Source organism: Catharus ustulatus, chromosome 4 (genome assembly GCF_009819885.2).
Source record: "Catharus ustulatus isolate bCatUst1 chromosome 4, bCatUst1.pri.v2, whole genome shotgun sequence".
Lineage (NCBI taxonomy): Eukaryota > Metazoa > Chordata > Aves > Passeriformes > Turdidae > Catharus > Catharus ustulatus.
Genome location: NC_046224.1, coordinates 46,113,786 through 46,135,120, shown reverse-complemented (window position 1 = coordinate 46,135,120; position 21,335 = coordinate 46,113,786). Strand labels below are relative to the sequence as shown.

Here is a 21,335-nt window from a genome sequence, read left to right as displayed (position 1 = left end):
GAATTTGTTTTCCTCCTTAGTTTAATTATTTTTTTCTGTAAAGTAATTAATTAGTTACTTCTGTTGTAACCTACTGTACTGTTAGGGTTATACAAAGATGCAGATGCTACTCATTCTTTTACATATCTTGTTTTCTGTATTGAACGTCTTTACATTGGAAGCTTCCATTCACAAGGGTGTTTTGTGCATTTTGTTGATTAACGGACCAAATTTTGAGTTCTTTATTCAAGACCAGTCTGCAAGTTCCTAATGGAGTGGCATTTAGAAAGTATGCAATTAGTCCTTAAATTAAATGACTTGACTCAGACTCTCAAGACATTTACCTATATCCACAGACTGTATGGAGAGCTAAACTCCTACACTGTGTCTGAAATTAGTGGGTATGCATAATCTACAAGAACAGCAGTTCATATTAATGAGATATACATTTTTTTTAAATTAAAATAAAAGCTAAATATTTGGGAATATTTAATTGTTTTCTTTTTAAGCAAGGGTATTTACTCTTTACAAATTCATAAATAATAAATATGAATATCAAACAGCTGTCAAACATGAGAATATCAGGCACTTCATGAAGTCCAATTTAGAAGATGGTCAGAGAATTACCTTATCTCTTTTTAAGGAGCTAAGCCAGTAGAACAGGTCTGTGCCAACTTTTTCTCCACAGATCAAAGTGGCACTCAGTAAATCATGTCTGATTATATTTAGGTTAATTTTCACTATCAAATACACGTAGTCCTAATTATATAGTATGACAGATTTTTTCAAATAGAAATAAATGCAGTACTCTGAGTGGTCCTCCGAAGGTCAAGGAGCCAGCTCTGTCCCAAAGCATGCTTCCATCTGGCCCACTGCCATTCATTTGGAGAAGATGAAGAACAATTGATGGAGCAGCATGCACTGGCCAAGCAGCCTGAAGCTGCCTCCCACTCACAGCCTGCTGCTCAGTGCAAGCAGGCACTGCCTGCCATATGGCAGGTGGGGGCAGAGCATGGCAGCGTGCTTGCAGGAGTGCCTGCTACTTTTAGTTCACACACATGCTTTCAAAGCACAGCCCTGATCCACAGGATGAACATCCAAAATAGGCTCCCAGGTCAGCTTCATCTTTTTTCAGTCTAAAAACACTGCCTACAGGTGTTTATAAAACATCAAAACCAGGTTTGTTTTAGAGCTTAACAGCTCCAACTTAAATTAATGTGTTCATATTTTACACTGAACACCTGCAGCATCTTCTGTACTTCTCTGTTGCACCAGACTAAGTTGGTATGTTAGTATTGAAAACAATTCAGCAAGCTCTTGAGCTGAACCTGATGACCTCATGTCACAGAGCTCCTAAAGAAAGAAAACCTTTTGAAGAACCCAGCCAAGACCATTTAAAAGCAGGATAACAAGCAAGGAAGTAATCAAGCAAGTCAAGGCATCGCATTCTGAACCCAGCAGGATTTTTCTCATTGTGTGCATCAGTGTGGCCCACTGCTGGTATGTGAGGCCAACATTCTTACAGCAGTAATGGCAAAGTAGATTTCACAATGGCCAAAGCCTGGCGCAGCCACTGGAAACCCAGGCGCAACATGCTCTTTAAATTAATTCATGGAGAGAAAGCAGATGCTGAATGAATGAAATGGTGCCTTTCCTTCTGAGGGACTCTGATACAGAACATGTTACAATTGCAGGCTTCTCTGTTTTGTGATAGAGAACCAGGCAGGAATTTCTAAAGGCTTTTGTTTTCCCTTAGGATATAAATTGGCCTGATCAGAATTATGGTGTTCTTGAATGGAAAAGATATTGATAAGAGGTACACCACCATTACTGGAAAAGCAGCCGTTTCTAGCTGTGGAGGAAAAATTACCTTTCCAATAAATTCATTGTTGGACATGGCACAGAACATTCTTGTTACAAAATCTTATTGTTTTCTTTTTTCCACTCACCAGGCATTGCACAAGCCTGAGGACTGGGCATCATTCAAACATGAAAACAATATTTACTTCACCATTCCAAAATAAATAATGGAGGGGAGGTGGAGATGGAAATCAGGACAGCAGCATGCACCATGCAGCAAATACATTTACAGGCTGCAGTCAGTGTTCTGTTTTGCTTCTCAATGTCTCTCCTTCTTGCTTAATGGTAACTTCTTTCCTTAGAAGTGAGGCTGTAGGCCACCCCATGAACAGAAAGGACCCTAAAAACTCTGTTAATGGAAGCATATCTTAATATACAAAAGTGAAGACTCTACATTTTAAATGGTTTTCAGCATAAACTAGTCATTAACAAGACGTGATTCAGTCATGATTGTGGCCGCTACCTCTGTACAGAGGCAAGCAAGTCCACTTGCTCCCCCAGCAGCTTTGTTACAGGAGTCTCGTATCACTTTGCTTTCCTGAAGTTTCTGCACATGTGGAATCTGTAGGCAACCAGCAGAGCAACTGCCATTGCAGACCCTCTCATTTTCTGTACATCGTTTAGGGAGGGATTCGAGTTGGTTTAAGCCCCAGAATCTCTTTTGTGGCTTGTGGCTGATAGTAGTGAGGCAAACGTAGTGACAGGGTGTAGGGTTTTGGTGGAACTGAGCTGAAAGCAAGGAATGTTTGCAGTGTCAGGATGCGGTGTCACTGGAAAAAAGCTGGCTTTTGTCAGCCAAGGGAATGAGAGGGAGAAAAAAACCCAGGAAGTGTAAAATCCCACTACAGGGTTTGGAGCTTCAAAAGAGTTGAAAATTAAGCATTTTCTTTAACAACTCTGAAGACGAGGCTGCAAAACCACTTTTAATGACATTATGGAAGTGGAGATGCAACCAGCAGATTGAACAGTGGATCTCAAATTGCTGTAATTTAGCCCTTTTTGTTGTAAGAACCACTGCAGAATAGTGGTTCTGATTTCAGTAGCCACAGATGTATCACCTTGAAATGTTTGTACTGTATTAACACTTTCTTGGTACATTCCTACACCTGCTTGCATATGAGCCTATTTATCAGATACTTACACATATTTGAGAGCACATAAATGTTTCATTGTTGTGTGTTTCTGCATATGTAATGCAGAAATGAAGAAACTGCTTTAGTAAAATTCACAGTCATCTCAAGTTAGAAAATATAAATCCAGTCTCCAGCCCAATCAAATTATGCATTTCCATGTTGCATATTTCACAGAAAAGGCATTTAAACGTTATGAAGTTAAAGAAAATGTTAGAGAAGATAAGGCTTATATTCCTCTGCATCTAAATCCATTCTTTCTGGCTGTGGTTTATCAGCTGTAAAGGCTTGATGAAAGAGCTTGCTTGTAATTAAAAATATTTTATTGTTTATAAAACAAATAAAATATAGCTGCTTATTTTAATTGATTGTAGGAATGTAACGGTAAGATTCAATACAGTGTGATGTAGTATGCTGTAAATTTAGGGTTGTAGTAGTATTGCATTAAATATTGATCTTTCAGAGAATCTCAATACAAAATTAAAATCCCTGTGGGGTGTTTCAAGTACTTTGAAGCAAACCAATTCTTTCTTTTTGGAACTCAGCAGCTAAATCAAGCATGAGAAACCTTGGTGCTTCTTTTGATTCAGCTTCTTCCTGAAGCATTAGCTTCTGGTTTGAAAGCAAATTCCTCTCTTAACAGTAAAAACTATTATTTACAGACTGCTGTAGAGATAATAATTTTTCTTTTTTTTCCTCCCCTCAGTGCCACAGACTTGTCTATATCCAAACACTATTTCTTTCTTAGTGTTGTTTCTTAGTGGTTCAATGTTTCTGAGTCAAGGTCAAGAAGAATCATGTAGCTCCTCAGCTGATGTCAGTAATGTACAGTGTTGTCCATCTCTCATGGAAATAGCTTTCACCTTTCCAATAGGCTTCTCATAACCTGTGGAGATGAATTTCTTAACCATTCAATGTTTTCTGCCTGCACTTCAAAACTCCCTTGCAAGAAAGATGTTAGCTTCCCATTATGTTTTCTGTAGTCACAGCGAGAACTTTTTTTCACATTGAGCTACCCACAGTTCTGTCATCTGGACTGAACAGCTTTGCAGAAGAGAATGTAGTTTTCCCAGAGAAAGTATGGACATACTATTGCCTTGATGGGCTCTTCACCAATTCCTCTTACTTGGAAATCAGTATATAAGGTTCTTTTTGCATTCTCACTTTTCTCCCTGGGGAATGGCCATAGGATATTTCCTCTCAAAGAAAATCCAGGTCAGAAGTAGATGGAGAAGCAGAAAGTCCAGTACTTGTCCCAGAAACAATAATGTACTGGAGCTGTATGTCGTGCTTTTATCATGGAGTCCTCTTTTAGGACCATAGTGGGATGATTCAGAGCAGTAGATATTGGAGTTAACATCCCACTCTGACTTACTATTTCGTTTTGTCTCCAAGCTCAAATAAACTTGGTTGCTTCAGCTGGATTGAGTCACATCTTTTTTTATGATCACAATACCTTAAGCTTATTTTTGTTACCAAAAGCAAGAGTGTTTGGCATAATCACGTCACTCCATATCCTGGAAATCCCATGTATGGTCTGCCAGGGAGCCTATCTGTTTTCAAGCGTCACACTTCTTGTTGTACTAACAAAAATGTTGTGCTACAGTCAGGGAACTTACTAGCTGCTCAGTGATAAAATGTCTCAAACCAAATTTCATTTCAGGCAGTTCAGCCTTTCCAAATAGAAATGGTTTATTTAAAAAAAATACTACTCTTCCAGTGTCACAGGTGATTCTGTCCATCACTGACCTTTCCCACCAATCTCATCCAGGTATGATGTAATTTATGTTTCTAGTAGAGAGTCCATCATTCACTAACATTCAGATATTTATGTGAGACTCAGCTCCTCAGCTTACAAAAATCAAAGCTGCTTGATCGGTTTCGTTTGAGCTATGCCAACAGAATTTCTAGCTAATTTCAAAAGTATAGAAATAATTGCTTGCTATCATACAGTTTTGAGTCTGACCTTTTGAATTTAGATCTGGCTTCTGGCAAAGAACATTTTCTACTTCAGAAATAAATCTTCCTTCTTTCCAAACCCACACAACTGTTGTGTGGCCCTCACTGTGTTCAAGGCTGAGTGAGAATGTTAATGCTTTCATGTTTCTTCTTTCCCTAACCGCTGTCGTCTGTGTATGTAGCTACTCTCTAGCCTTGCTACCTTTTCAGAGAGCTCCAGCAGCAACCTATTGTTAAGAAATGCTGTAGGTTTCCTACAACACAAAAAACCACAATTGCAGAAAAATTACATTGCAACAAAGAAAGCGTCTTATGCTGGCACTTCGCCTGTCTGTGCAATAAGCTTCTTACAGAAAGAACCTTCTTTCAAACAGGGCTCTTACAGACAAGTATACTGTTTACTGTAACATGCAAATAACAATTCTGGGTTTATTTTGACACTCTCAACTTCACTTTTACATTTTCCACAATTTTTCCTTATTTGCCTCATCACTTTTGTCTATTTTTCACTTCTTATCCAGGAAAGAATCTGCTGTAATAAGATCTGCATAGTTAATTATGGTTCATGTGGTTTAATAATTGTTTGAATTACCTTTTACAAAGTAAAAATACTTCTCCTTTCTGGTACAGGAAAAAAAATTGTATCATTTAGTATTTTGATTATGTATAAAATCTAAGATATCTGCTCTATGATTTAAAAAATAGGCTTTATGCAATAGACAAAGCTTGCGAGCACTTCTGTGTTTCTTTCTTTTTGTGTTTCTAAGCAAACTAAAATCAACTTGCAATCAATTTGGTTCAGCCAAGCTTTATTGCGAGAATGAATAAAAAGGAAATTGGTCTCGGGAGGGAGGGAAAAGGAGGAACATGCATTTGCTAATGGCATGGTGGAAACTTTGCTTCCATATTCATTCGAAAAAACATGAAAAATGTTTGGCATATGATTGTAGAAAGGGCTCATCCACAGCACATGCTCTTTATCACAGTAGTCCTACAGAAATGTGTTGCCAAATGCAAACAATGCACAGCATGTACAACCAGGTTTGACATTGCCAAGATTCTTAAGTTGAATGAATGCGTGACTTGGCTTATTTAATAGCATGTTTGCCTCCTTGTGCCTCTTTAAGAGCCAGTCTGAGCCCAGAAGAACTATTTTTTCACATCGAGATGATATTTTGTTTCTACTTTCAGGTTTTATAACAATCCTTGCTTGTTGTAGTCCAAGGAGCTTTCTTCCTACTTCCATTGCTTGCTTGCTGATTTATAACATCTTACTGAGCAGCTCAGAAAGTAGAGATATATATGAAAACTGCATATTTGAATTTCTGCTGTTATGCTTGCTTTCAATGGCTCTAAAATAGATTTGAGGATCGTGTCTATTTTAAACTGCTACTTAACAGTTTGCCTCATTTATGAATATTACATTTCTTCATTCTAGGCTCTTAAGGATGATGATGCTGAGACTGGGCTGACTGATGGGGAAGAGAAGGAAGAGGCCAAAGAAGTTGAGAAGCTGGGGAAAATACAATATTCTTTGGATTATGACTTCCAGAACAATCAGGTTTGAATCAACCAACCTGTAACATTTCCTTTTTGTGTGTGCAAGTGGAGAATGAAGTAATACATTTAGTTAAAGCAGATATTTCTGCAGTCCTTACTACTTGCATGGAATAAAGGAAGAAAGTAAGACAAAGTTCATTATAGTGGTACTACTTAATTGATATTGAATGCACTTGGAGTTTATATTGCACCTTTAATCAAAAACTGAAGACCCAGTTTTATCTAATGATTATTAATAACTTAAATTAAAGCATCACCAACCAGTGTCAATCCACATAAATTATAGAGTTTGTATGCAGTCACGAAAATGTAGCTTCAGCCTTCAAGTATTTGAAATGTAAGCAAACACAAATGGAAGGAAGAAAAGAGGGACCTAAAGGTAAGGTGATTCACTGGACATTTTAGAAGGTTGGTAAGATTGCTTTCTCTCACTTCATCAAGTGTGCACTTTGCTGTAATAAGTAGCTGCATCAGGTTCCCTTGCTCTCCATGAAAATACACTTCCTAAAATTCTAGTCTGGAATAAAAGTTCAAATAAAAAGGTCTGTACCCAAAAAAAATGGAAGGTTGGACAAGAATTTAAGGACTCTACTCTGAAGCTAGTAAGACTAAACTTTGGCATACTTACCAAGTTTCCAGAATTAATATACACTATAATGTGTAGACCCTGGAACTGACCAACTTAACAGGTCTGGCTACATGCTGAACTAGCTCATATTTTTTTTTCCCTCACTGGCCTCTTTGCCAGGGTTCAGTTTTGTCAATTAAAACAATTCACAGCCTTACATTAAAATTCACTAGGCCTAATTTTGGCCCAAGGCATACCAACACATCTGAGTTCTTCACTTCTACTTTGTATTTTTCAGTAAACTTGAGAACACATGTCCTGTGTGGGGTTTTTTGACTTTTTTTTGACAATTTAAGACAAGATCACATAATTCCTGTTTAAGGAAAGAAATGACTACTGAAGGTAAATCCCAGTTAATGCCTGTTTAGTTGAACTGCCTTCCATATGTACTTGTGATAAATTCCACATTAATGTTCTTTATTTGATGCTATTCATAGAGTGTGGTACTCTTACTTGTTGCAAAGGCAAAGACAATAACAGAAATTAAGAAAAATTTCTCTATTAGCAGGAAGGTATTTATACATAGCTATGACCTGGCATATTAAATAGCATTTGCCCATATTTTCAACAGTCTTCTGACTACAGGTGCTTGCTTAACAGTGCAAGAGCTAAAAAGAGTTCTGAAGCCTTTCAAGAAGCTGTTGTTAAAGGAGCTTTTCACCTCCCAGAGCAAATTGCCTGGCCATGTGATGAGTCACGCTGATCCCCCTTGAAATCAGTATGAAATCAGAATGAAGTGTAGACCCTTCAGAAGCAGAGGATTTAAAAAGGGGGAAAGGAGAAGCTGTAAATGTGTTCTGAAAAATAGATTTCAGTTTTCTTAGACTATGAAAACAAATTTTCTGTGTGAATTTTATTAAAGTGAATGTTGATTTTATGAGCCATATTTTACAAAGGAAAACAGGATGGAAGAGCCACAAATCTGTAAGTCTGTATTGTATTTAATTAAGATAATAAATTACCTGGATTTCTGTTTTGTTTTGCTTCTCTAAACTATGTTGCAGCTTAAAATTTTTCAAAGGATAGGTGATGTAAAAGAGTAGGAGAGGGGATTCAGTTAGGTTAGTATAGTGCAATGGCATGAAGCTACAGTCCCTCCCAAAATTTGGCTAATATATTGCATAGGTTAAGAATACAAGATGACCAATGAACTCTCCAGAGCACTGTGCCTCAGTTTTAGAAGGAGAAATTGTAAAGAGGAATTTAATTGCTTTTCCACTCTGTTAAGTAAAAATCATAGACTTGTTTGTCACTCTCTGATGTGGAAAACTTGATGTAGATTCTGAACGTATTCATGCATTTATGAACTATTATGCATCTAGAATAAAAATGAGACACAAAAGGAGAAGTGTTTCGTACAGCAAAAGGAAAATGTTTCATAAAACTTTAGGGTCCTATCAGTGGGAAAGCTTGCAGGTCATACTGTGAATTTGAAACTTTTAAATCCAACTTTGAGGACACTTCTAGAAGGCAGAAATTTCTTTCATAAATTGACTATATTGTTCTATATTCCAATTGTTAGAGTTCCTGTTTCCAATTTTAAACAATTCATCCATGAGAGAAGCAAATATATTGTGATCGAAGCACTGATTTAGAAGAAAATATTCTCAGATTTCATTCCCAGTTCCTAGTATCTTCAGAATGACCTTGAAGAAACGCTTCAATGTTTACTTTAGTTTTGTATCTATGAGACAAGATTAGAAGTATTTTCTTTTTCTCAGCTGCATTGTGCTGCTGAGACCTCATACAGTCTGGGAGTCTAGATTACATGACATAAGATGACATAATATGGCATAGCATGATCATTTATAACACATAAAAAACAGCCAAGACATTAACTAGTTCCCTATGTGCTTCAGTCTTACCTTCAAAGCATGTAAGAGATTTAAAAATCTAATTTTTCTGGTTTGCAGTGAGATTGCAAGTTTTATTAGGATTTAGTTGCCAAAGGTTCGTTTTCATGTGATACTTTTTGAAAATGCTTTCCTTAGTTTACTGCCTGAGTCCATTCATGTGCATAGCAAGACAACCTAAACATAAGGAAGACTGCAAGATAAATTTGTTTTCAATAAAGCTCTGCCTGAGGATTCGCATTTGATTTTATCACCTTTTGCGTTTGGCTGGGGGAAGGTTCCATGTTGGGGGTTTAGAATACAAATTTCATAGCCAAAATTAGACATTCTTGATTGTTTAATAATGATTTCTATTCATGGTGCCCAGCATAGAAAAATAATGCACAAGAGGAGAGAGCAATTGAAAGTTATTTGATTGCAGTCTTTAAAAGGATGAAGTCTGTATTTAGCTGTAATCAGCTGCCCTTTGAAAACCTCTTTTCTGCTTTAAAACAGCCTTTGTACAGTCTGCATCTGCCATAATTGGTTTTCTAAAGTCAATAGTGTTGCTTCATTTGCCTTCCTTAAGGGGGGGGAGAAGCAAGGGAAGTATAGTTTCTCCTAGACCAGAAATAGGGTCTGCATATGCATTCCTCTGTTACAGTGTTTTTATAAATATCTATTTGAAATTTCATTCTGCTGTTTTTCTCTCTTTTCAGCTTCTGGTTGGGATTATTCAAGCAGCTGAGCTGCCTGCATTAGATATGGGTGGTACATCTGATCCCTATGTGAAAGTCTTCCTGCTGCCTGATAAGAAGAAGAAATATGAGACAAAAGTCCACAGAAAGACCCTTAACCCTGTTTTCAATGAGCAATTTACATTCAAGGTAGTTTTTTGATAATTATTGATACTTCTTAATTTAACCACTTTGTATCTCATGCTTGGCCATGAATTCAGATGTCTTAGCTAATTGATAACTGCAGCAAAATGATTTTTCATGTTGTAGAAACCTTGATACTCTTGTTTTAATACAGGATCAGATAGATTTAAAAGGCACCGTTTGATTTTAGACACTTTGATTATCCTTAGAGATGACAATCTGATCCATATTTTATGTCTGGATAAAATGTAAAAGAAATTCAAAAAACGATGAGAATTTGACAAATGTCAAGTAAATTTCACTGGATCAACATTTTCTTTATATATCTATGTAGTCTGATTTATGAAATTCAGGATTGTATTTCCTGAAACAAATTGAAACTCAAAGGAAGTAAATGGATGAAGGACAATATGGCAGATTCATCTTGTTAGCCTTTGTCATAGCAGTTCTTTGCCATGCTACTGTATGTATGAAAAGAAATCATGTCTCAGATTTAATAAAACATGAATTAAATAAATGTAGGTAAGCCTTACATTGCAGTATTTACATCATTCCAATAGTATCTATTAATAGTGTTTTTCTAAAACTGTAGCTGAATTCAAACCCCAGTTAAATAGAATAAAGGAATACTGTACAGCATGTTTCAAAGGGCTTCTCCTTATATACATTCCTCTGCTGTTACTTCAGGCCTTTCTCTTTGTGCCCAATCTTATAATGACAGCTACAGATTGGAAACAGGAACAGTGAAAGACTCAGGCTATGAAATGATTCAGTGAGAAAGATATCCCTGTAGGCCACAACTACTACTGCATATATAAGCTTATTTTTTCCTTGAAGATGTTCATAAAAGTAATCTTTTGTGGGGAGTTATTTCTTTCTCAAGCTTTCCTAAGAGAGTATTTAAAAGAAAACAGAGCTCTAAATTACATATTCCCGTGCAGCTCACAAAAGCAAAGAAAGAACAAATAATGCTGTCATCTAAGATGAAGACACAAGTTATAAATTCAGATCAGCCACTTCTGGACTATAATGTCCACCTGTTGTAAGTCGCATCTTTAATATTTTAATTTTATGCTCCAGAAAATAGTTTGTTTTCCATGCCAGACCTGACAGAGTGTTTAGGTGCATCTCAATATGGTAACTGATCGTCCCCTGTGGTCTGTGGTCTTTACTTGAGAGAAAACCAACAGAGCATGCCAAGTACTGTCATTGTTCTGGGGAACTACAGTGACCATTTAACTGGAACTGCAACTATAACAACAGCTTCTGTGGAACTGTTGACAGTATCTCATTGACTTGTGCAGAGCTTTGCTCCTGTGACCCACTTCAGTGGTGCACAGCTTCTGGTGGCATCCTTCCCATCTCTCTGGCAGTGCTGCCCACCAGGCAGCCCAGGCTGCCCAGCAGTGAGCTGCCTGCCTTCCTCTCAAAGTACAGCTAATGGGAATGAGTTGGCTTGTGTTTCTGCTTTATTGCAGCTTGAGCCCTGAACCTGAATCCTTCCCATTTTCATTTCTTTTTCCCAGACATCCATGGTGCTGTTCCAGGGTGCAAGTGTTTGTCAGATTGCAGCTGTCTGAATTGTATGCCCACACTGCAGTGCCAAAAGGAACCAAGAAATCCTGGCTGCACTGTACCAGCCTGGCAGAGGGAGGTGTTCCTCCTCAGATCCAAAGTGGGAACAGGGTTCATGTCTAGAGGAGTGACATGTCTGTGCCAGAAAAACACTCCTATATACTCCATATATATATATATATATATACACACGTGTGTGTGTTCTTTTACCAAGGTCCCACTCACTTTAAGTCAAGAGATTGATTATGTCTGAGCAGAAAGCAGGGAGAGGGAGCACAAGAGCACAAGAGCTGAGGCCATCCTTGGTAGTCCAGAACAAAGCTGGAGACTGAGGCTATGTTAAAAGTAATAAATGAAGGAAACACTTAGAAAGAGAGGTAGCTAAAATTAGCTTTACTGAGGTCAAGTACAGAAAAGTAAATAATGACAAATGTAGTCTTGGTATTCCGAGTGACCATTAAGTGGTATTGTAAGCAGAGAAATCAACTTCAGAACATTTTTCTTCTCCTTTTTTCAAGACTGTGTAAAAATAAAACTAACATTATTTAGAATTTTTCCTTTCTCATACATTTGCCCTTTCTAGCTTTTTAGAAACTACAGATAATCTAGAGAATGAAAAACAGATTTTACTGTAGTATTTGTAAGATACATAACCATGTACCACTGAAACTATTTGACTCAATAATGGAAGCTAGATCTGGCTCTCAAATTCATAAGCTTATTTTAAATGTTATACAAGATGTTATGTAAAGGGAAAATTACTACTTATTAGTAAGTATTTTAAAAAGCAGGTGGAAGCTGAACACTAATGAAAGACAACAGTGCTAGGGTTAAAGCAGACAAGAACATAGAGGTTAACAAGGCCAGTGGTAATGCCTCACTTTCACTTCCTGATTAATAAGAAAGTATTTACTGAATCCCATGGAAACCATTTATACTTATATATAATATAAGAATATAGTCAGACTGACCAAGTGTTCACATAAATCCAGACAATTCCTAAATCATGCCTTTTCAGACAACCACTCGGGTGTTGCTTACCTGAACTGCATGTCTCCATCTCAATATTAAAAATGTGACTTATACCAAACCACAGCATCTGTCTGAATCACATGAGAACAGCTGGAGAATTAGTCAGAACTTGGCCTTCTGCCACCACAACTTCTAGTTACACATTAGGACTTAAAAAGCACCTTAGTGTCTAACATGTGAAAGGTGTGCTACTGGAAAATATGCCTTGGTAAGTAATTGGTACTGTAAGAGACCTATCCAGTGTCTAATTACTTTGTGTCATCTATAGTAAGCCAGTTCTGTTTTTTCATCAGTCTGGGGCTAGCCATCTCTGAGTGATGACAGGTGATTTATTGAGGAAAAAACGCCATTGTGTGAAAAGTTCATGTGTCTTCAGTGCAAGTAATTTGGCTTCCTGTTTCAGTTTCATCACCCACAAAATGATTTGAAGTAGAATGAGAAAAACCCAGGAGTGATGAGTGAGCTGCCACATTGTTCTATTGAGTGCCAGAGCCTCGTCTAAAGAAATACTGCATCTGGTGACTCTGAAACAAATACACCTCATAATTTTCTCTGCAGTTCAATTTACCTGAGATGACAGCTGATAAACCAAAGAAATAGATTTGCATTGTAGTGGACCAATCTTTATTTTCTCCTGATGCAGAGTTTGTCATTTTCTTGTCTTTGCAGGTGCCATACTCTGAGCTGGGTGGAAAAACTTTAGTGATGGCAGTTTATGACTTTGATCGTTTCTCCAAACATGATATCATTGGCGAATATAAAGTTGCGATGAACACAGTGGACTTCGGTCATGTCACTGAGGAGTGGAGGGACTTGCAAAGTGCAGAGAAAGAAGAGGTAAGAAAAATCAGACTTTTTATTCCTCCCAGAGTACTTTTATTCTCACCTAGAGAAACAGACAAACTAGCAATATTATTTTTGCCGAGACAGTGCCCGTCTGTTACCAGCATTTCTTAGACTTACTTTGCCTGATAAATTTTTGATAAGCATCTTTTCCAATACTCAATGAATGCAGCATTCTCCTCTGCTAATTCAATCAATCTTTTTGACACTTTATGCAACATATTAAAAATGTTTTCATGAGTTTGACATTTTCTTGACTTGGTGCATTTTGGGCATGTAGAATTTGCATTTGCATTGTAAGTGGTGTGCATTTAGGTTTCTTGGTGATTCTCAGGATTTGCATCTCGAGACATCTTATTGTGCATGATGATAATGGTAGGGTTTCATTGGAATACCTTTTATTGAACTGCTATGCAATAATATCCTTTGATTAGAAATACGAATTTTACAAAAACCTTGGAATGGCATCTTACTCAAATATTTATCACCTATTTTATTTTTCTCTCATTGTCAACATCCCTTGAATTCATTATTTATTAGATATAGTGCTACTTGTACACAACACACTTCTTGGAAATATTTCATCACCAGATGCATCCTTTGAGATTGTTCGTACTTATACATTTAACTTTTTGCTTATTGTAAGACAATTTTGTGCTCATTTTTACATTATTTTTGCTTTTGATTGATAGACAGTACTTACCCACTCAGAGTGAATAGCATGCTTTAATTCTCTGGTGGGAGGAGAAATAATCATGAGTCTGAGTTTGTCATTGTCTAAGTCAGCTAATAAAGTGCTTTGGATTCAAGTCTTAGTTTCTGTAATTAAAGGGACAATCTCTGAATGAAATCTTTCCTTCTCACAAATGATGAAAACCTGAGTATTGATTTAGACTAAAAGTGTGAAAACAGCAGCAAATGCAGAGCCATGCAACCTTCTCAGGTTTTCAAAAATGGTAGATTTCAGTCTTCCTTTTTGAGTGTTTGTTTTAAAGACTGTATTTTCAGATGGCTTTTTTCAACTGGTTATTGATTTGAAAGCCACTACTACATCAAGGCTGTTCTGCATGACATTGTTTCGTAGTGGCAATATTTGCAGGACTCTCTTTCTGCAGGTGACATCAGTGGACTGCTATATGGAGCATTTTTCTTCCACTCTTAGAGTTAAACATGAAAATTAAAAAAATAATAAAAGAAGTTTGTAGTTCAAGGACCCTGCTCTTTAAAGCACTCAGCATACTAGACAGCTGAAAATATGAAATTGAAGTGTATTAATCCTTCCAAATTTTATTAAGTAACAGTGGTCTTTTATTACACTACTATGTGTGATTTCAAAGTGTTTTATCCTTTTCTGGTTCAAAATACATAAAATAAACCAAACACTATGCAAAAAGGAATTGTCACTTTGACTTTGTAGTATAACTTTAAGCTTTTAGAACATAAACAATGATAGCCCTATATGAAGCTTACAGATAACGTTACAGATTAGTGTGGGGTTTCATCTGCCTTACTGCATAGAAAGTTGCTTCTTAAGTGTTCTAGCTAACATCCACAGTAAGACCTTGTTGTAACCCTGTGGCCAGGGTGTTGTATCAAGACCTGAGGTAGTCACTTGGTTGCTTTCATAAAATTCATACCCTGCTAATACAATATGACTAAAACCTTGCTTGAAACAGATATTGAGCATGTGAGCTACTTCCAGAAATGCATTCTGACTTGGAAAATACTATTTATTAAAACAAAAGGAGGTAAATAAAATAAATAATTCTGGAAGTATTTGGATATTAAAAGAGTATTACAAGAGCTATGAATAATTTGCTGGAGAGATGAAATTTAGACTGCCCCCAAACCTTTCTTCAAATTTTAGGTACTGCTTATGCCGCAAAACCACTGTTATTTGTATAATTTTTTGATGGAATCTTTTTGAAGTTCCCACTGAAGCATGGCCATTTTTTTTTATAAGGAGAATATGATGATGTGAAAAATCATGAAAAACTAGGCTTACACCAAGTCCTTAAGTATTTTTTCGTACTACAGGAGATCTTGTGTTTTATTTTTACATCTCAGTGCTCAAGCATGCAAGGTATTCCATCAATTGGAAAAAATATCATAACTTGGAGTATATGGATACATTTTAATCTTAGTTTTCTATATACTGTGTGTAGCTGGTTCATAACAGCTCATAAGCTCATTGTACAAATAAAAAGTGATCCTACAAAAACCACTTACTCCATAGCCAATTGTATTTATTCCAAACTTATTTCTGCTCCGTTATGGAACCTCTACATCTGTCATATATATTTTGAGCCAGATTCAAATAATAGATTAGCCCAGTTTGGAAGAGAAATCTCTACCAAAACCCAGGAGAGGTGCATCTGTCAACAGTTTGGGAGTTGTATTTCACATGAAACATCATTCATACTCCATGTTTGAGTCAAGTACCTTACCGTCTTTGATGTTACAGTCTGGACTCAACAGCAAAGATTCCAAGCAAATTCTAGTGTATTTTAAGTGGTAATAAGTAGGGAGAAAAGAGATCGTATCTACATAAAGGAATTGTCATCTGACCCAGCAGATGTTACAGCATTCATTGCAGGTACAGTTGCAACCAAGAAGCACCCAGGTTTTAGAATTAGCAAAGACAGCACTGTGTGTATGAAGGCTGACATGAATTACCTATATCAGATGTGTAGCAGTAGACACGTTTGTCTCTTGGTAGTGATCATGAACATGATGTGGTGGTCTGGCTTACTAAAATAACAAATTAAAACCTGAGCAACTAGATTTTATCCAAAATTTATGACAAATGTAATCCTATTGCTAACAAAATATCTTTTGCTGACTATTACACGTTATAATTATGTAATGAATGTGTCCTTGAAAAGCACATCTGCATGAGATTTGCAGTATTTGAAGAATGACAGGCTTTATTTCCTCTCTTGCTCTTACAACACTTAGGCAAGTTTGTCAGTTCTCAGGAACGTAGTGCTAATTGTAATTCTAAGTATGTTTGAAATTAAGTATAAGTTGCAAAAGTATCCTTAATGATTTAGTTATGACCCCTAGACAAGATGTATACCAAAGTGAATCAGTGGCACTTGTCACCAGTCACTTTAAAAGAACTGTCTTTTAAAAGAACTATCTAGGTGGCATCAGTCAAAGTGAATATAAAAATCTCGGTTTTAGTTTATGTCAAATTCAGTTGATGCACATCACAGAATTACAATTTAATTACCACTTCAATCATAGGGGGCAAAACAATTTTACAAGCAGTTACTCTTCTTTTTGCTCATAAAGCTCCACTGTACATTTTGTCCTTTTTTCTAGATGGTCTTAAAATTGAAGACAGAGGATGAAGGTTTAATGAAATAATATAAGCTCTGTCTCTCACAGCTAGCCATTTGAATGGCATCTCTCTGACACTGCATTCTCTTCTGGGAAAGGTCTTATTAATATATTTATGTTGGTGAAGCACTTTGAAGGTACAAGCCTTTGTGTGAGCATTTGTTATGACTGTGAGAGGGCTTTGGGAATGTGCAATGACTGCTAAATATTGAGAAGGCCACTACTAATGAGCTGCACACCTTGAATCCTTTTTCCTTGGCTTCTTTTAGATGTGCTGTCCTTGTGTCTAGTAGTCCTTCAGTCTCATTTGACTGAGAGTGTGGGAGGGAGGAGTGGTAGATATTGAAAGGTTATTCACTTTTACCAAGTCTGACATATAATGGTTTGGGCACAGAGTGTTAAAAAGCAGATCACAGGAGTTTGCTCCTCTCTGTCATCTACCAGATGTCATTGCTATTAACTTTATCTGAGTACACACTGCATCCAATATCTGTTATCACTCCAGTACAGAAGGCCAGACAGACCTCTTCTTTGCTCACAGCGGTGTGAATCATACTGAGAGTCATCTTCTGAATACTTCAGCTGATTTCCCTCCAGACATTTTGTTATATTGGCACTTAAATTGAAAACCAGTTGTGGCAAACATGCCAATAAGTTTTAGGGAATATAAGGAAGAGCAGAAACAATTCTTTCCCTTGAGAGCAGTGGAGAAGCAGAGCATTATATCGTAAGGAGAAGGATCTCTGTTGACCTGACAATAGCCACCACCAAGGCTTCTGCAGATCTTTCACAGCTGCCATCACAAGACTCTATGCATTATCTGATCAGGCATCCACTAAGGTTAGGTTACATGATGGGTGCATGCTCGTACCACAGTGGGTGATGATTTATATTTGGGTATATTTTATACAAGGCTTCCGAGTGGGAAAGCTGCTGGGAAACACCAGCACCACTTCTACGTGATGCACAACCGCAAATGGGAGAGATGCACGGTGCTCCCTTGGAAAGGGGTGAGAGGCAAGAGTTCTGCAGCTGGGGAGTGAAAGAGCAGTTCTGTGAACTGTGGCTGTGCTGTACATGAGGACTTTTCTTTCCTTCCTTATCCAAAAGTAAAAGGTGAAGGCAGGAGGTGGAAAAATGCACCTGAAATGCATGTATTTAATACCTTGGTATACTTCATAGAAGTTAGAGACTGTGATAAAGTTAGTTAGCCACCAAGCTTATTGACTGTCTGGAACTAAAACTTGCAGAGATCTAAGAGGAAAGAACATTTTTACAAATGTTACAATTTTTACACTGTCAAATTACAGCAGTAAATCACTGTTATTTTCTGTTGCACTTACATGAGAGGGAACAGATGATCTAATAGCCTTTCCCATCGCTTGTAATGACACTTAGTTCTTTTACAGCTTTGCAGATAGCACAGTGCTTTGCAAAAGAAGGTATCATTATCCCTATGGAGATGCTGTCAGAGAGTCAGACAAATTTTAAAATGTGAAGTTTCCTTTATTTAGCTGCATGTTGTATTGGAACACTGTGTTTTCTTCATGATGTTTATATCTTCTCAAGTTCACTTCTTCTCACACCCAATTAAAGCTTTAAAATGTTAAATCTAAGGAGATTATAATTTTCAGGTCTTGTGAAGCGTTTATGCAGTAAACAGAGATTGTTCAATGTCTGTTCAACATTGTAAGTGCAGCATCTGTCCTGCCAAGGAACTTAACTTCCTACTGAGGAAACAAAACAGAGGCTCTGAAGTTTGAGAATAAGCAAGCCTACTTTAAAACTCTTCAGCAGTTAATTAGCTGCTTTTCATCTTGATATTGAAGATGCTAGCATGATTTTAAGGTAAAACAACATGATTTAAGTAAGGCTTTTAGGGTACCATTTTCAGTTCATTAGAATTATGCATTTCTTTTCTCACCTTTCATACTCAAAGTGCTGACAATCCCACTGTATACCTTTGTTGAGTATTCTCTTTCTTAACTCCCTCTCTGGAAGAGATGCCTTGGGAGGTCAGAGACATTCTTGTGTTATAATAAAAAGAATGTAATTGGCTCACTTGAAATCAAAATGGAACTTGTCTTGATTCATCTCAAACTGACTGGCTTTACAGACAGCAAATTCAAATAAAGAGGACAGTATAAAAGAAGGAGAGGCTCAGTGATAGTGTTAAATTCAGGCTCTTCTGGGGCCTTTCTGTTCCTGGACAGTATTCATTCTGAGATCAGAAAAACATATGTTGCTTATTTGCCAAAAATGCTCTTATTACCATTTTCCTTCCATGTGCATAAGAGCTTCTTGAAGTTAAACTGTGCTGAAATAGTAGATTCTACACTTGGTGCTAAGCATCTAATGACCCATAATACACAAAATAACAATAATATTTTTTTCAAACAAAGTATATTGCTAAGAACCTTGTAGAAAATTGCAAGGCCAAAGGAAGCTATAGCGGGAAATTCCCAGCCTCCACATATTAATATTAGTGCATGGGTAACCTTACAAGCATAAGGTATTTTAAAGTTCAAAGACACAGCCACATACAATGGCAATTGGAAAGCAGTGTTCTGAAAAGTGTTTTTATAGAGTTTTGAGGAAGCTGCTGAGAGGGATCAAATTCATCTGAAGCTAGAGTATGAAGAGATATTTTGGATGGAAACTGCAGAAGGAATACCAGGAAATACAGAATTAATTGTGGAGTACTCCCATGTATAAAGGTTTGTACTCTGGGAGAGATTGCAAATGGATCTGTAGGACCAGCTGATGAGTGTGAAAGGGCCACAGAACATGCTGTATCTGGAATTGTTCAGCATTGTTCTCCAGCTGTACTTTTATGTACTTTCTTATTTTTCTGACTACCAGCATCAGTGAATGCATAATCCAGAGGCAGAAATGGCCTTACTGGGATTCTAGGCAGAAGCTTTGTGGTAGTCCAGCCTAATACCTTATTTCCCTTTCTCCCTACGTTTCTAAACCAATAGTGACAAAAATCAATATCTGATTGCTGTTATAAACCAGGATCAGGAGCTAAAGGAAGCTTAAAACATCTGTATCAAAATACAGTGTCATTAGAAGGATCTTCAGAACAGAGAGCAGCATTTTTACAGTAGCAACAAAAGAGCAGGTCTCACAAAGATGACATCAGCATTTTCACTGGAAGGTTGAGGAGGAGTTGGATGCTACTCCAATCTCTTTGCTTTGTTGTACCCACTCCATATAGAACTAGAAGATTTTGGCTTCTAGAAACATCAGAGAAAGATGTATTTTTGAGAAGGGGAGACAAAGGTTTAGGAATAGTAGAATAGTAGTCCAAGAAAGAAAGGGATTAGCCATTTTCTTTATTTTTTCCCCTGTCACCTTTTAAACACTGATTTAAACCATGTCAGAAATTACCATAGTAACCATTTAACCTCTTTTCAGAGGCCCTGTGTTTCGTTTTAGTACAACAATGAGCTTAAACTGATATCTGAAGCACTTTGCATTGTACCTGTGACAGGAATTAGCACAAAATGCCCTAATCACAGTTAGAATCCAGAACATAAGGCTGTCTTTTCAGTTCAGAGGTATTAGACTTTTATTTAGTTTATGCTAATCTCTCAAAATGTAGAGTACATTAATTAGGAAATATACCGGGTGTTATTTCTGTGCTAAGTGGATGACAGACAGAGATAACTCAGTCCTACAGTTTCCTGTTCCATTGTGTCATTTAAGTCAGCCTTCTGCCAAAGGCCAAGAAATCCCTCACAGTGGCTGATGTGTTGTTAGTGTGTTACAGATTGTGCAGCAGGGTGAGTTTAGTGCCCCTGTACTTCTCTTCCTTTTCTGTAGCCTTTTACAGCTTACTTTGTGATTGGTACCATCATAACTAGAGAAGCACTTAGGGGCTGCCTGGCTGGCTCAGTCACTAGGAAGGGTACTGTAGTTGTTTTGCCCCTTCCATTAGTAGACTTTTCAGAGTATGATTTTTTTTTGTTGAGGGCCTGAGTATGATCACTGCAACAGAATTACTACTGTTGTCTTATTAGAGCAGAACACAACTCACTTAGAGCTACCATCATCAGTGCACAGATGAAATTCATTTCCAGTCTGATTTTGGATCCAGATATGTTCTGTATGTGCTTCTTGCTGGCCTAAAGCTAGAATAAGACATGTTCCTGAAACTAAATCCAGTGATATGGAGGTCAAGATGTTTACCTTGACAATAGTGTCTGCAATCACAAGTACAGCAATAATGTCAGAGATAGAAGTTCCCTTAGCAGCAGTGAGAGAGTTGAAAGTGGTGTTATTGCTGCTTGGTTGGCCGCATGCATTTGCCTAAAACAGAATGGAGTTGGGAGGTCAACACCGATAAAGGCAGCTGAATTTGAGAACCCTTCTCTGTGCCTTTCTCCACTTGTGGCTGACCTCGAGTTCAAATCTCTTCTTAGCCAAAGAGCTTGCCAATAAATTCTGACTCAAGTCATTCCCTGTATGATCACCATTATGTGGGGTTTACAACTTGCTTTTGATGCCACTGGTATAGAGCATGGCACTGCAGCTTCTCAGTGCTATGGCTAGCAATGGCCACACAGCACTGAGCTTCCCATCAGATGCTTAATATTAGGTGCTACTTAAATTATTTCTGGTTGTCTGGAATCCAGTTATTTTACCTCTGTTTTTCTGTATCTTCTTCAGTAACTGTGAAAATTAACAGAAGGACCTCTTGTTGATG

The 21,335-nt window shown here is 37.3% G+C and overlaps 1 protein-coding gene across 3 annotated transcripts in view; it reads left to right on the top strand.

The window, feature by feature from the left end:
* Window positions 1-21,335, top strand: part of SYT1 (synaptotagmin 1) — a 337,000-nt gene that overhangs the window by 253,715 nt on the left and 61,950 nt on the right. For 2 of the 3 annotated variants that reach the window (XM_033057399.1, XM_033057397.2), the window contains 3 exons: window positions 6,367-6,489; window positions 9,668-9,835; window positions 13,106-13,273. In XM_033057399.1, the coding sequence (XP_032913290.1) occupies window positions 6,367-6,489; window positions 9,668-9,835; window positions 13,106-13,273 (459 nt within the window). The remainder of the gene's footprint in view (window positions 1-6,366; window positions 6,490-9,667; window positions 9,836-13,105; window positions 13,274-21,335) is intronic. The other variant, XM_033057398.1, reaches the window with a different exon arrangement.